Consider the following 15,548-nt stretch of genomic DNA (forward strand, 5'->3'; position numbering starts at 1 on the left):
AACTTCGGCTCTCGCACGTCCACCTTCAAACATGTCAAAGATCTCATTTGGACTTGAATCTACTATGGAAATAATAGATCAATAAAAATAATGAATAATGAATAATGAAAAAAGCCTCATGTGTTTTTAAAATTGTTCGGACGCAAAAATATAACTTTCATACTTTTGGCCTAACTTTTAATTGGTTTGCACTTGAACTTCAACTCTACTTTTAACTCCACTTTCAAGAGAAGTAACTCTAATCAACGATCACTGATTGAGGAAAAAAGGGCGTGTTGTGTTTGTGAAAGCTCTGTGCACGATCATGGCTTTTCTTGAAACTGATACCCTTGGTCAAGAAAGGTATGCGTACAACCATAAATTCGATACTACTTCCTTATCCCCCGTCCCCAACAAAATTAAAAAATATTTGTTTGGGTTAGCTTAGGTCAGGGTTACGGTTAAGGATAGTAACATAGTTATCCGGACGTCATGTGTTTTCGATATGATAACCAAAAATTTAAAGTACCTTTGAGTATTGTAGTTTCGAAACTGTAAAGGTTGACTTGATCAAACGGACTAAATATCGAAATTGACAACAATACAAATGTCACCTACCTGCACATATAAACCGATACATGTCCACTGGCATTGCTACACAGCTGATACAGTGATAACCCAATTACTGTAACTCTGCCATTCAAGAGCTAAAGTCCAAACCAAATTGTTAACAACTAGAATTAATTACTGTTAGATCCCCCCAAATAATTGTCCAGATACAAATCGTGAAAAAAACTATTAGTATTACAGTGACTAGTGCTGCAACGATAAACCGGTGTACCGGTATACCGCGATAATTGATCAGCTCTATACGAACCGTGGTACAGTTTTGCGTATTGCGATTTTTATACGCTATTTTTTTTCCTTATCTTATTTGTCTTGAAATAGGCAAACAAACAAACAAACAAACAAAAAACACATCATTTTATTAATTGGTGATGACAGGAAATGTAACAATCACGTCAAGAGTAGTCGGCTTACTTGTTGGCATACAAAGTGATAGGTCGGTTATACTTGGTTCTAACTTCTAAACAAAACGTGTTAAAAGTCCAATGAAAATAACCAGTTAACGATAATTACAAATAAATGTTTTGTTACTTACACATTATCATTCATTGTTCATTTACTTTGGAATATGACTACGGCTATCATCTTCAAAGAAATAAACCAACAAATGAGAATCTCACTTCGCTTTTTTTCACTGAACTCGGAATACTTCGGTCGATCGTTCAAAATACCTCGGCTCTGTTTCGGTCGATCTGCTGAAATATTGCGACTCAATACGTAAATTTCCGTGTCAAGCGAGCAGCAACGGAAAAGTCCGATAGTAAGGATTTCCGAATGTGACAATTTATAAATAGTTTGACACCGTCACACCAGTGTTCTAGTAGACTAGTATTGTGTTAAAAAATTAAAATATGACCTAAAACATTTAGCCTGACAACTGAAACTAATAAAGATCATTAAAACGTTATGCCTTCTGTTTTCATTATAAAAAAAAAAAAAAACCCCATAAAATATTTTATTTAAATAATATCAACTGTATTGCAATACATATTGCAATACAGTTTCTTATATCGCAATATATCGCAATACTGTTTTGACCGTATCGTTGCACCCCTAACAGTGACACAGATTCCACATACGACTTTACAAGACTGTAACGATGTCACCAATATGAATAACGACTTCGGTAAGATGGCATAGGGCAAAATACATTCAGCTTTCTGCCATCTGCCATTTTGCTTGTTTATAGATTCATACTCTTCAAGAGGGATGGATTAATATGATGTAATCTAACAAAGTCATGACATGCACTAAGGTATAGTGCACTCATCATGACGTCAGATTAATGACGCCACATACTTAGGAGGCTTCCACCTCTCTTAAAGAGTGTGCCACAAAAAAGCATGTGTTTTGTCCTAGGACATCTTAAAGTCGATATAGGTGATATGGTTTCAGTCTAATATATGGAATCCATGTCAATGTAAAAAAAAAATTTTTTCACAATTTATGTTTGGACAAAAAAATGGAGAAAATCAAATGGTAATTATAGGTACGTAGGAGAGTAATTTATTGTAGTTGTTAACAATTTGGTTTGGACTTTAGACGGACATTTGGATGGTTATAATCACTCTCTCAGCCAGAGATATCTCTATAGCGAAAAACACAGAATGGCTGACTACCACACAGTAGACAGATTTCCGCTTTAAAGCAACAATAATTTACATTAATAATTTTCGAGTTCGCCGATAACAAATATTTCACATAGTAACCATTAATACGCACACTACATGAAGAAACCCGTCAGCACATACATATTTAGCTGGAACATTACTGAAAAGGGGTGCTGTCAGGTTTCTTCCTGTAGTGTGTAGTGACTATATGAATGCAAACAAGCAGTAGGAGGTGAATTGGTTTTAAAATGTGGGAAAATCCCAGTTGAGACCATGATTCAGCATTGAGTATAACCAGAGAAAATGACATCATGTACGCATGAAAACCATTTTCATTTTTTTTACCATGAAAGAATGACAGGTAGACATTATGTGCAAGTTGTGTTTGGAATCGGTTGGAATTTCATCATCAATCATTGGTTATAATTGATTTGCACCAACCAAACAACTTTCGATTACACAGTCGGTTAGATTGATGTGAACATAGCAAGCATTTGGATTGTACGGACCATGATAGACCTATTGTCGTGTTCACCAGGAGAAACCCTACAGATTGCTACAGATTACCTTGATCTTTTTTCTATATGTACACATGAAAATAGAGATGAACCAAAACATATCTGTATCAATTCTAGCATCTTAACTGGGGGAACAAGTACATTTAATATTTTCCCACACAATCAGTTATGGATTTTTATAATAGATCATCACATCTGTAGAGCTAAAGCGATGAATTTTTGATGATATAATTGAGGAGCCCAGTGGTAAAGCACTCACTTGTTGTGCGGTCAGGTTGGGATCAATCCCTGTTGGTGGGCCCATTGGGCTATTTCTTGTTCCAGCCAGTGCACCATGACTGGTATATCAAAGACCATGGTATGTACTATCATGTCAGTGGGATGGTGCATATAAAAGATCCCTTGCTACTAATGGAAAAATGTAGTGGGTTTCCTCTCTAAGACTACCAAATATTACGAAATATTTGACATGCGATAGCCGATGATTAATAAATCAATGTACTCTAGTGGTGTCATTAAATAAAACAATTTTTTTTAATTGATGATTGGAACCTCACTAATACAAAGCACATGTATCCACAATAGCTGACACCACATATTTAATATGTCATTTGCACTCAATGGAATTTTACCTGCTGTTTGTGTTATGATGGTTTATAAATTAAATGTTACCTGATTTATTAAACTTGTTAATTAATACTAAATGTGCAATACATACATGTGCATATACAAATTACGGCATTCTGCTCTCTTTTTTTTTTCTTTCAGATTTTCACTTTTGCTTTTGGAGCCTGGAGAAATCTACTTTGAAGATTTCAGTGTTTTTTACTATCCATGTGGACTGTCAGAGGATGACGCCATTAGAAAGTGAGTGTCACGGTTGAGTGCCAGTATCCTCGAACCATTAACTCTGTGCTTATCTTGTTTATTTATATTAGTTGGCTTATAGTCTTCTGCAGCTTCATCTAATAGTTTAAAATGTCCTGGGCTATCATTCCTTTCCTTTTTTAATTTTATGCTAATGATTATGTGGTTTTTTGTTTTTAATTTTTAGTTTTTTTCATATACATGTATGATGGATGATGTAGCACAGTGGTAGCATGCTTGCTCACCTGTGGAGTGAAGGGTTGTATTATTTTTATGCTAATGATTATGTGGGTTTTTTTGTTGAATTTTTATATTTTTTATGTCCATGTATGGTGGATCATGTAGCTCAATAGTAGCGTGCTCGCTCACTTGTGGAGTGAAGGGTTGTATGATTGATCCCCCTACTCCTTTCAGCCTACTGATTTTTTAATATTCTAACGAGTACCTTACTACTGTTATGCAGGGGTGCAAATATGGAAAATATTTCAGTAGCTTGCCGGACCACAATGAATAAAAAAATTACTAGCCCGCCAGAATTTCTGCTTGCCTATGAACAATATATTATTGTTTAACAATATTATAATATACACTGTCTTCACTTCAAATGATATAAATTTCGACAAAAACATTATTAAGGACACTTGATAGGCTAAGGTAAGTGATCAACATCACATGGCTCCAAACTGTGATTGACAAAACAATAAATTTAGAACTACTGTGGTAAAGGCACAGTTTTTCACATTTCTTTCATATAGATTTACAAAATTCAAGTTCCATCTCGCAAGTATTTAACAGTACAATCTATTCAAAACACACTGGCAACATAGTTTCAACGTAAACAAGCCATTTTTAGGAAGTATTGAACTTTGACTAGCTCTGTTTCCAGAATTTCGCACTTGCACAAGTTATGAACTCCGAAGTCGTCTATTGTCAGTTTGGTACATGTATTGTCATGTATTCCGTCATAATTCTGAACCGTTTGTTTGAATGGTTTAGAATTATGGCATAGCTGATTTGAAGTCGATGCCCCCCCCCCCCCCCCCCAAAAAAAAAAAAAAACCTTACGGACTTGGACTTGTAGTTGCATTTAAAAAAAAAAAAATGTATTTTTTTTTTGTAGTTGCATTTTTTAATTAGTATGTCAGAATTTTGACTCACATTTGGCGAGCAGGCGAGTACTTTCTGCACCCCAGGTTATGTCAAAGGCCATGGTCTGTGAGTACTCTCATGTAGGTATAGTGAAACCTTTCAAAATCGGACCCTCTGTAAACCGGAATTCACTCAAAACCGGATGTTTTTCATGGTCCATTTTTTAATATCTGTTCAGAAGAGAACCTCTGTGAACCAGATACCTCTTAAAACTGGACTTTTCTTTTGTCCCGAGCGCATCCAGTTTAGAGGAGTTTCGCTGTATATGCATATATTCTTTGCTGATATTTGATAGGTTTTGTGGTGATAGCAGGTTTCCTCTCTATCTGGTTTAAGTGTCAAAATAACCATTTGTTAAGACATTAAATGGCTGTGTTATAAAATGTGTTGAGAGGTGATTAAACAAATTTATTTATCTTTCTAAAAATTAGCCTAAAATTTAAAATGTGCTGATGATTTGTTAAACAAACATTCCTTTCTGTTTTTTATCGTTGTGTATGTAAACAAATTATGTAATAAGATATATTTCGCAATGCAAGATGGTGAAAACACAATCCCCACCAAAATATTATTGATATATATGTATGTATGCATTTAAGATGCAAATCACCAACTGTGACACCCAATAGCCGATATGTATTTTTTGTGCTGGGGTATCGTTAAACAAACATTCATTCATTCATTCATTCATTAAGATGCAAATGAAGATATTAAAATCTGACGTGGCTAAATTAATAAGATAACTCAGTCTGATTTGATGCTTTTCCCAGTTTCCCTCAGAATAGTAGTTTTTCAATTAAATGTAATGCATGGTGAAAATTTGAAAATGAGTGATTACCCATTGTGTCTAATGTAGCAGATATATATGTTTGTTATCAGAAAACAAAGGGGACATCTCAAGATGTGCTCAAAGTCCATTGTGTTCGTACCGAAGGAAGTTCAGTTTCCAATACTGAAGGTGAGTATATTTACCAAAAGGAAAGATTTTTGACTGTGATGATTTCTACTCTTTTTTTAACCTTCTGTTAATTATACCATTTGTTCTTGCATTTATCTACACAATATCCCTTGTTGAACATCACCTTTGAAATTGTTTTTTAATTACAATTATAAATGTATTTTAAGTTACAATTTTTAAAAACGTTTTAAATTCAATTTCATTCTTTCTTTACTCATAACATCTTTGTTTTCTTCCTTTATACTTCAAAATAATATTTAGAAAATAAAATGATGACCAAATAATTGATCTAACATACCACCCAGATGGTTAATTTGATAACCATATTCTAAATATCGGTATATGTATTATGTATTGGTTAAGTTTAAGCAATGTGAATACATGTATAGATGTTAATTTTTGTAGTTATTTTGAACATCTATTTCCCAAGTTATTTGAATATCTCTTTAGAAGTGTAGTTATTTGAACATCTATTTCTCTTGTTTCTTTAATTATTTAAATATTTGTTTCTTTAATAATTTCAATATTTGTTTCCCTGGTTATTTAGACGTTTATTTGTCTAGTCATTTGAATATTTATTTCTACAGTTATTTTAACAATTATTTATCATGTTACTGGTGACTGCTTTCTAATATAACATTATTTCTTTGGACAGTTTCCAATGAAATGTGTCGAAACTATTGATGAGTGGTCAGGAGGACTTTTTTCAAAGTGAGATTTACATTTGATCAATAATGGATAACATTTCATTTTAATTTTCAATATACTTACCTTTTCTGACTCCTGCAGTAGCCAATGTGTATTTTGTGCTGGCGTGTCATTAAACATTCATTCATTCATGCATTCATTCATTCATTCATTCATTCATTCATTCATTCATTCATTCATTTTAACAGTCTAATTTTTTTCCCACTTGAACTTATTTTCATGCTTATATCCAGTTAAGGTTCAAGCATGTTATCCTGGGCACACACTTCAGCTATCTGGGCTGTCTGTCCAAGACATTGGGTTAGTTGTTAGTGGTTAGTGATTAGTGAGAAAGAAGAGAATGTAGATGGGCTGAACCATGACACCACCGAGGCCGGTGGCATTGAGCTTTTATAAGTCTATTAATATTATATGAACTATATATACATCTGTCCTTCAGTCTGTGCAACTAATCACAAACAGAGTGTTTGTATCTTTCGGCACATATCTAGTGGATTGTTTAAGATGCGTTATTATTGAGTTTACACAATTTTTGTTTTGCGTTTCATTTCTTTAGCTGGTTATTTCTTTTTTTTTCATCAGAAGTCAGACTAAGTCTGACTGCGACTTTCTCTCTATCTCTTGTTATTTTAAAAATCTGAAAGCAACAAACCTAGCAAGGCCTCATATTTGAGGTAGGTTTATCATGAAGTGCCTATTCTGGAAATGTTGTGTGTTGTTTTAGACTTGGCGTCAAAGGCAAGGTTATGAAAGTGGTGTCTGAACAAGCTGTTGAGATGAAAGAAAAGAATATCATTGCTCCATTTGTCTTCAAAAGGGTAAGTTTCAGCATGGCATTTATTAGTCCCCTACCAGTCCAACCAGAGAGGACTATAGGTTTTATCTTTGTCTTTCTGGCTGTCTGTCCATATGTCTGTCTGTCTGTTCGTCCGTCCGTCCCACATATAGTTTTTCAGATGTTTTTTTTAGAAAGCCTTGAGATATTGACCTGAAATTTTGTATATAGCTTTATCATGTACTGTTACAGATCAAATTTGACTTTCATGGCGATTTACCTATTTTCGATGAAGTTATGGCCCTTGAACGTAGGAGATATAAAAGTTTGTTTTCCAGACTTTTGTTTGGCAATGCCTGAAAATATTGAGATGAAATTTTGCATATACCGGTACCTTTATCATGTACTGTTGCTGATCAACTTTTATGGTAATTTACCCACTTTTCACAAAAGTATGGTCCTTGAATTTAGGAGATATGAAACACATTTGAGTTTGGTAGGGGACATGTATTGCTTTAGTAGTACTCTCATAATGCTTGTTTTCTCAAGATAAGACATTTATTTTAAATTTTCATTTTTCCCCTTGAATAAAAGTAATTCCTCTGATGGACATTACATGTTTGTGATAATGATTAATTTTGTTGGTATTCACTTGTCTGAATTGATATTTCATTCAGAAGACTGACTTCACATTCTTCTGAATGCAGACAAGCACGCTATTCTGTAAGCATGCCATGTCAGGTATTGGTCGTTTTTATGCTGTATTAAGCCAGTTTATTTTAAATTATATGACCTAATTCTGGAATGTCTCTTTTTATCTGTAGGAAACTGCTGAGTACAAGTTCTCATTGAATTATGCTGCTCTCGATGATTGTCTCCCCTTGTTCTGTCAGCTGCAGCGAGCTTCTACTCTTCCTCCAGCTGACCAATTACACATGGTATGTTAATCAAGCTTCCTATACAGACCAATCACATGTGATATGTTAAAAGAAAAGATGTGAAAAGAAAAAAAAATACTGAGAATAATCAGCATATATCAAATGTCTTGACATCAGTTTTACAAGCTTAATATAATGATGAATATCTTGCTTTATTATATACATAGCAATGAAATATATAGATCTACGGAAACCATAAAAGTCATATCCGGTGAAAAGTCATATTTTCACTGTATTTTAGCTACAGTGAAAATATAGAAATCGTATTTACTTTTTTGTAAAAGTGCATGATTAAATTATCTCCCTTTGTCTTGTTTCTTCGTATTTAAATTTGATGATTGCCAATGCATCTGACCGAATGTAAAAAATAAAAAATGTAATTTAAACAACTGTACCTATAAAAAAAAAGGGATACGAAGTGCAATTACGATAAAATATCTAAAACGAATTGAATACGAAGCTGCATAATGATGACACAATGTAGTGTCATCGAGTGTAAATGTAAGAATTTAATGGTGTTCGACTCATTTTTTTTGTGGGAGTTTGTAGAGGATCGCGTTGTCAGGTATGTTTGCACCGCAGTATTGTTAAATAAATGTTAATAAAGATAATTTTTATTCAAATTTCTTTTTAAAAGTCTATGGTCAAGTAAATATTCTGGCAAAGTTCCATAGGAAGAAATATATCATGACGTTACGTGTTTTCAATAGGATAAGCGAAAGATATTACCAAAAAGCGAAAGATATTGTCAAAAATTAGGAAATCTGTATATAATAAATAGACCATTTCATGGTGTTTTCCCGAATACGATTTTTTTATGTCAACTCGTGATGTGTGAAAACCATATTTTCACTCATTGCTTCGCAATTCGTGAAAATGTGGTTTTCACACATCACTCACTGAAATAAAAATCGTATTAAAAAACCCCCATGAAATAGCCTCTATTTATTTAAATCAAAATTTTGTAATTATTGTTTTACCATTTTACATTGCTTACCAATATTTGTTCATATCTTGGTAATATAATAACACACATATGTCATGAGAAAGTGATATAATTATGAAATATGTGTACCGTTGACAGATTCATGTAAATGTTTGGTTTCCCTTTCACATATGTACTCCATCTTTATCCACAGATAAATGCTATAGTGCTGTCACGTCAGTCTAGAGTGAAATTTAATACAAGCTGGTAAGAATTTCTTTTTTTGGGTGGTATATCAAAGGCCGTGATATGTACTACCCTGTCTGTGGGATGGTGCATATAAAAAATCCCTTGCTGCTAATCGAAAAGAGTAGCCCATGAAGTGGTGACAGTGAGTTTCCTCTCTCTATATCTGTGTGGTCCTTAACCATATGTCTGACGCCATATAACCGTAAATAAAATGTTTTGAGTGCATCGTTAAATAAAACATTTCTTTCTTTCTATCACTTTGAATAGATTGATCTGAATCTTTTTTGTCTTATCTTTACAAAGTAAACAGGTGAGATAAAGGTATTACTTTTCCAATGACTGAGGCAACAGTGTCAACTTTTACGTTGAAGTTTAAACATTGAAAGTCAAGCATTTAAATCAGTTTCTCACACACTATAAGACCTAGATCAATGAAATGTTGTTTATAGTTGCATGTGGATGTTCATCGCTGTGCACCAAATATGTTTGAGATAGGATAGATTATAAGACTCCATCATATGTGGTCATTGGGGATAGAAAAAGTACACCGTCGGTGGTGGAAATTTCGACCTGGGACAAGGCTTGCTGAGTTCCATGGTCGAAATTTTCACCACCGACGATGTACTTTTTCTATCCCACATGACCGCAAATGATGGAGTCGTTTTCTCTCATTCATTCAGTCAGTAAACCATTATTTTACACAGACAGACAAAGATGGCTGAACAAGTAACTTTTTTATTTGACCATTTTATCATACATAAACTATACTATCATATTTTCCGTCTTTGTTTCATGTTTTAAATAAAATTTAACACTACAAATTAACAAGATGAAGGTTTTAATAACAAAATATTAATTTAAAACTGTCTAATGACCTCACGTCACCATCTCACATTAATATGACATCTTATATTACCAACGATGTCGTGTTAAATACAAGCGTGTGATATCCCTTGTAGGATAGAAATTTTTTACATAGCTTTCTTTCATGGAATAGCTCTGTCCCATATACCAGAGGATGAGAGAAATTTAATTCTGCAGAGTTCTTGTTTTCTTTATTAGTAACATAGGATCGATCCCCGTCGGTGGACCCATTGGGCTATTTCTCGTTCCAGCCAGTGCTCCACAACTAGTGTAACAAAGGCCATGATATGTACTATCCTGTCTGTGGGATGGTGCATATAAAATATCCTTTGCTGCTAATCGAAAAGAGTAGCCCATGAAGTGGCGACAACGGGTTTCCTCTCTCATATCTGTGTGGTCCATAACCATATGTCTGATGCCATATAAACGTAAATAAAATGTGTTGAGTGCGTTGTTAAATAAAACATTTCCTTCCTTCCTTATTAGTAACAAGATATATTTTATTTAGACATTTCCTCACACTGGCCAGCATGCAGATACATACTTTACAATATTACCCCTGTTAAGAAGCCCTGTTTGGAGTGAAAATTATCCTCAATCAGATTAGTAAAACATTAACTTCATTATATCTATGCCAATTATTTCTGATAAAGGTCATCTTATTATTGAGTACGTATTTAAAGTTGAAATGTGATATTTTAGAATGTCATTCTTTTTTCTTTTAATTTCAGGCTAGAGGATCTATATGAAGAAATAGTTCTTGAAAGTTCTGGCGATCGTATCACTCCACTGTTGACAAATCCAGGCAGAATCATGTTGACATCATCAAGGTTATACTTCCAGCCATTTAACAATATCGACAGGGTGAGTACCATACATAACATCAACATGATTATATGTGAACCATTCAGTAATATTACGTCATCAATACAATTCCAATTTTTTTAATTTACTGAGTAAGTTCTATGTGACACCTAGAGTCCTATATTTCCAATATTTAACAACAGTTACAAGCTGAGCTAGAGTCCGTCCCACAGGGAACAAATTTTTTCATACTATGGCATTTACTATAAATTATTTATTTCTGAGCTCATTGTTTTTAAAATTGCACACAAAAATAGTATATTTTTGTTATTTCCAAAACACTTTCACTTGTCTTTTTACGTCAAACCAAACTGAAATCAGTTACAAAAACATTTTTATAGGAGGATGGGACAGACTAGTTATATCATGACAGTTAAAAAAAAAAAAAAAGTTGTTTTGTTTAACGACACCATTAGAGCAACTGGATTAATTAATCATCGGCTATTGGATGTCAAATATTTGGTAATTCTGACTCATAGTCATCAGAAGAATCCTACTACATTTTTCCTAATGTAGCAAGGGATCTTTTGTATGCACTTTCCCACAGACGGGAAAGCACATACCATGGCTTTTGGCTAGTTCTGATGTATTTCTGATTTATATCATGTTATTATTTCAGTGGCCGGTTTTGAAGATTCGCTTGAAAGATATCAGAAGAATGATTCGGAGAAGGTTTCTCCTTCGAGAACAGGTATACATCATACCAATATTTCATCTCCCATTAAATCATTGTAATGCAGTTTTGAAGGGGACAAATTCATTTATGTTACGTTTTATGAGTTAGCAAATAAACAGTTTATTAAATAAAATTTAAATGATTATAGTAAAAACTTGTTTGATTGTTTGGGAGGGTTATTTATTCCTTGGCAGCCATTGCCAGTTTATTATGGAACGTGACATAATGGGGTTACATTTCTTTCAGCATTGACAGAGTCAGGCATCTGTGTTGACATGTATATTGTATGTATATAGAAAAGGGCCTTGTACGTTGTCAAACTTGTGCCCGATTCGTTACTTTTTTATACAATAAAATATGTTTTCAATCAAATCCATGTTGACAGATTTCCATTGAATCTATACATTCTCAGTATACCTGTAACATCCAAATTTGTGACTTTGTTTAAAGGGTTTAGAAATCTACTGAATTTGTGACTTTGTGTTCTTGTTTACAGGGTTTAGAAGTCTACTTAATTTGTGACTTTGTGTTCTTGTTTACAGGGTTTAGAAGTCTACTTAGATAGTGACTTTGTGTTCTTGTTTACAGGGTTTAGAAATCTACTGCGTTTGTGACTTTGATTTCTTGTTTACAGGGTTTAGAAATCTACTGAGTTTATGACTTTGTTTTCTTGTTTACAGGGTTTAGAAATCTACTGAGTTTGTGACTATGTTTTCTTGTTTACAGGGTTTAGAAATCTACTGCGTTTGTGACTCAGTTTTCTTGTTTACAGGGTTTTGAAATCTACTGAGTTTGTGACTTTGTTTTCTTGTTTACAGGGTTTAGAAATCTACTGAGTTTGTGACTTTGGTTTCTTGTTTACAGGGTTTAGAAATCTACTGCAAGCCCAATGCACCTGTCACTCATCTGTATCTTTCTCTCAAGACGGTGGATGCCAGGAACGAACTTTATGATTTAATACTCAAACAGTCAGGTTTGTTCACACTCACTAGCTACAAAAGCATGACAGTAAATGAAATATCTAAAGATCTGTCTGTCAACCTTTCTTTTATTCATTTTGTCTGTCCATTTATCTGCTCATTTGTTCATCTGTCTGTCCATCTATCCATTCATCTGTCCATCTATCCATCTATCCATTCATCTGTCCATCTATCCATCCATCTGTCCATCTGTCCATCTATCCATCCATCTGTCCATCTATCCATCTATCCATCCATCTGTCCATCTATCCATCTATCCATTCATCTGTCCATCTATCCATCCATCTGTCCATCTATCCATCCATCTGTCCATCTATCGATCCATCTGTCCATCTATCGATCCATCTGTCCATCTATCCATTCATCTGTCCATCTATCCATCCATCTGTCCATCTCTCCATTCATCTGTCCATCTGTCCATTCATCTGTCCATCTGTCCATTCATCTGTCCATCTGTCCATTCATCTGTCCATCTGTCCATTCATCTGTCCATCTGTCCATCCATCTGTCCATCCATCTGTTTATCTGTCCATCCATCTGTCCATCTGTCCATCCATCTGTCCATCTATCCATCCATCTGTCCATCTATCCATTCATCTGTCCATCTATCCGTCCATCTGTCCATCTATCCGTCCATCTGTCCATCTCTCCATTCATCTGTCCATCTGTCCATCCATCTGTCCATCTGTCCATCCATCTGTCCATCTGTCCATCCATCTGTCCATCTATCCATTCATCTGTCCATCTATCGATCCATCTGTCCATCTATCGATCCATCTGTCCATCTATCCATTCATCTGTCCATCTGTCCATCTGTCCATCCATCTGTTCATCTATCCATTCATCTGTCCATCCATCCATCTGTCCATCTGTCCATCTATCCATCCATCTATCCATCCATCTGTCCATCTGTCCATCTGTCCATCCATCTGTCCATCTATCCATCCATCTATCCATCCATCTGTCCATCTGTCCATCCATCTGTCCATCTATCCATCCATCTGTCCATCTATCCATCCATCTGTCCATCTGTCCATCCATCTGTCCATCTGTCCATCCATCTGTCCATCTATCCATTCATCTGTCCATCTATCCATTCATCTGTCCATCTATCCATCCATCTGTCCATCTGTCCATCCATCTGTCCATCTGTCCATCCATCTGTCCATCTATCCATTCATCTGTCCATCTATCCATCCATCTGTCCATCCATCTGTCCATCTGTCCATCCATCTGTCCATCTATCCATTCATCTGTCCATCTATCCATCCATCTGTCCATCTATCCATTCATCTGTCCATCTGTCCATCCATCTGTCCATCTGTCCATCCATCTGTCCATCTATCCATTCATCTGTCCATCTATCCATCCATCTGTCCATCTATCCATTCATCTGTCCATCTATCCATCCATCTGTCCATCTGTTCATCCATCTGTCCATCTATCCATTCATCTGTCCATCTATCCATCCATCTGTCCATCTGTTCATCCATCTGTCCATCTATCCATTCATCTGTCCATCTATCCATCCATCTGTCCATCTGTTCATCCATCTGTCCATCTATCCATTCATCTGTCCATCTATCCATCCATCTGTCCATCTGTTCATCCATCTGTCCATCTATCCATTCATCTGTCCATCTATCCATCCATCTGTCCATCTGTCCATCCATCTGTCCATCTGTCCATTCATCTGTCCATCTATCCATCCATCTGTCCATCTGTCCATCCATCTGTCCATCTGTCCATCCATCTGTCCATCTATCCATTCATCTGTCCATCCATCTGTCCATCTATCCATTCATCTGTCCATCTGTCCATTCATCTGTCCATCTGTCCATTCATCTGTTCATCTATCCATTCATCTGTCCATCTATCCATCCATCTGTCCATCTGTTCATCCATCTGTCCATCTATCCATCCATCTGTCCATCTGTCCATCCATCTGTCCATCTATCCATTCATCTGTCCATCTGTCCATCCATCTGTTCATCTGTCCATTCATCTGTCGGTGTGCGGTAGCGAGGTGTAGCCCGGTGGTAAAGTGTTTGCTTGATGCGCAGTCAGTCTGGGATTGATTCTCATTGGGCTATTTCCCGTCCCAGCCAGTGCACTGTGACTGATATATCAAAGGCTGTGGTATGTGCTATCCTGTCTGTGGGATTGTGCATGTAAAAGGTCCCTTGCTACTAATATAAAAATGTAGTGGGCTTCCTCTGTAAGACTAAATGTGAAAATTACCAATAGCCGATGATTAATAAATCAATGTGCTCTAGGTGGTGTCGTTAAAAAAACAAACAAAAAAAGCTGTCAGTGTGCAATGTATGTAATTATTAGTTTTTATGATACAAGGGATTCATGATATTTGTATATCTGTATTAAATGTTACATCAGCAGTGAAAATAAAGTTCAGTTTTTAATTTATTCAGTATAATTTCAACAACTTTGATTTTGAATAAATCATTATAATATTATATAGCAGATTTATATGTATCAGGTGTTTGTGTGAGTGTGTTCAGATTAAACCATGTACCATACTGTTAAAAATGTTTGTGCAGCATTTATAATAAGATCTTTGAAATGATGTCTGGTTTGTTTATTATTTCATTAGTTTGTTATATTTTCAGAAATTGATCTGGATGATAGTGGTCAAGAAGATATGACCTTGCAATGGCTGAGTGGTCACATATCAAATTTTGAATATCTCATGTATCTTAACAGGTGAGTCATCATAGCCATGGGGTTACTCATAACAGATTCATTTAATAATTTGTTTTTGATAGTGCACATGTTCATTTAATTAATCTTCTCTCCACACCACTGACTACTTGACTAGGTGTAGTTTACCCTTCATCTGAATC

At 35.1% G+C, this 15,548-nt stretch overlaps 1 protein-coding gene across 1 annotated transcript in view; it reads left to right on the plus strand.

Moving 5' to 3' along the window:
- Positions 1 to 236: 236 nt before the first annotated feature.
- Positions 237 to 15,548, plus strand: part of LOC121389103 (protein FAN-like) — a 52,890-nt gene continuing 37,578 nt past the window's right edge. Inside the window, exons 1-11 of the mRNA XM_041520718.1 lie at positions 237 to 342; positions 3,503 to 3,601; positions 5,630 to 5,708; positions 6,364 to 6,419; positions 7,141 to 7,234; positions 8,016 to 8,129; positions 9,269 to 9,321; positions 10,899 to 11,031; positions 11,651 to 11,722; positions 12,572 to 12,680; positions 15,315 to 15,408. Coding sequence (XP_041376652.1) covers positions 305 to 342; positions 3,503 to 3,601; positions 5,630 to 5,708; positions 6,364 to 6,419; positions 7,141 to 7,234; positions 8,016 to 8,129; positions 9,269 to 9,321; positions 10,899 to 11,031; positions 11,651 to 11,722; positions 12,572 to 12,680; positions 15,315 to 15,408 — 941 coding nt within the window. The 5' untranslated portion in view covers positions 237 to 304. The remainder of the gene's footprint in view (positions 343 to 3,502; positions 3,602 to 5,629; positions 5,709 to 6,363; positions 6,420 to 7,140; positions 7,235 to 8,015; positions 8,130 to 9,268; positions 9,322 to 10,898; positions 11,032 to 11,650; positions 11,723 to 12,571; positions 12,681 to 15,314; positions 15,409 to 15,548) is intronic.

Source organism: Gigantopelta aegis, chromosome 14, assembly GCF_016097555.1.
Source record: "Gigantopelta aegis isolate Gae_Host chromosome 14, Gae_host_genome, whole genome shotgun sequence".
Classification (NCBI taxonomy): domain Eukaryota; kingdom Metazoa; phylum Mollusca; class Gastropoda; order Neomphalida; family Peltospiridae; genus Gigantopelta; species Gigantopelta aegis.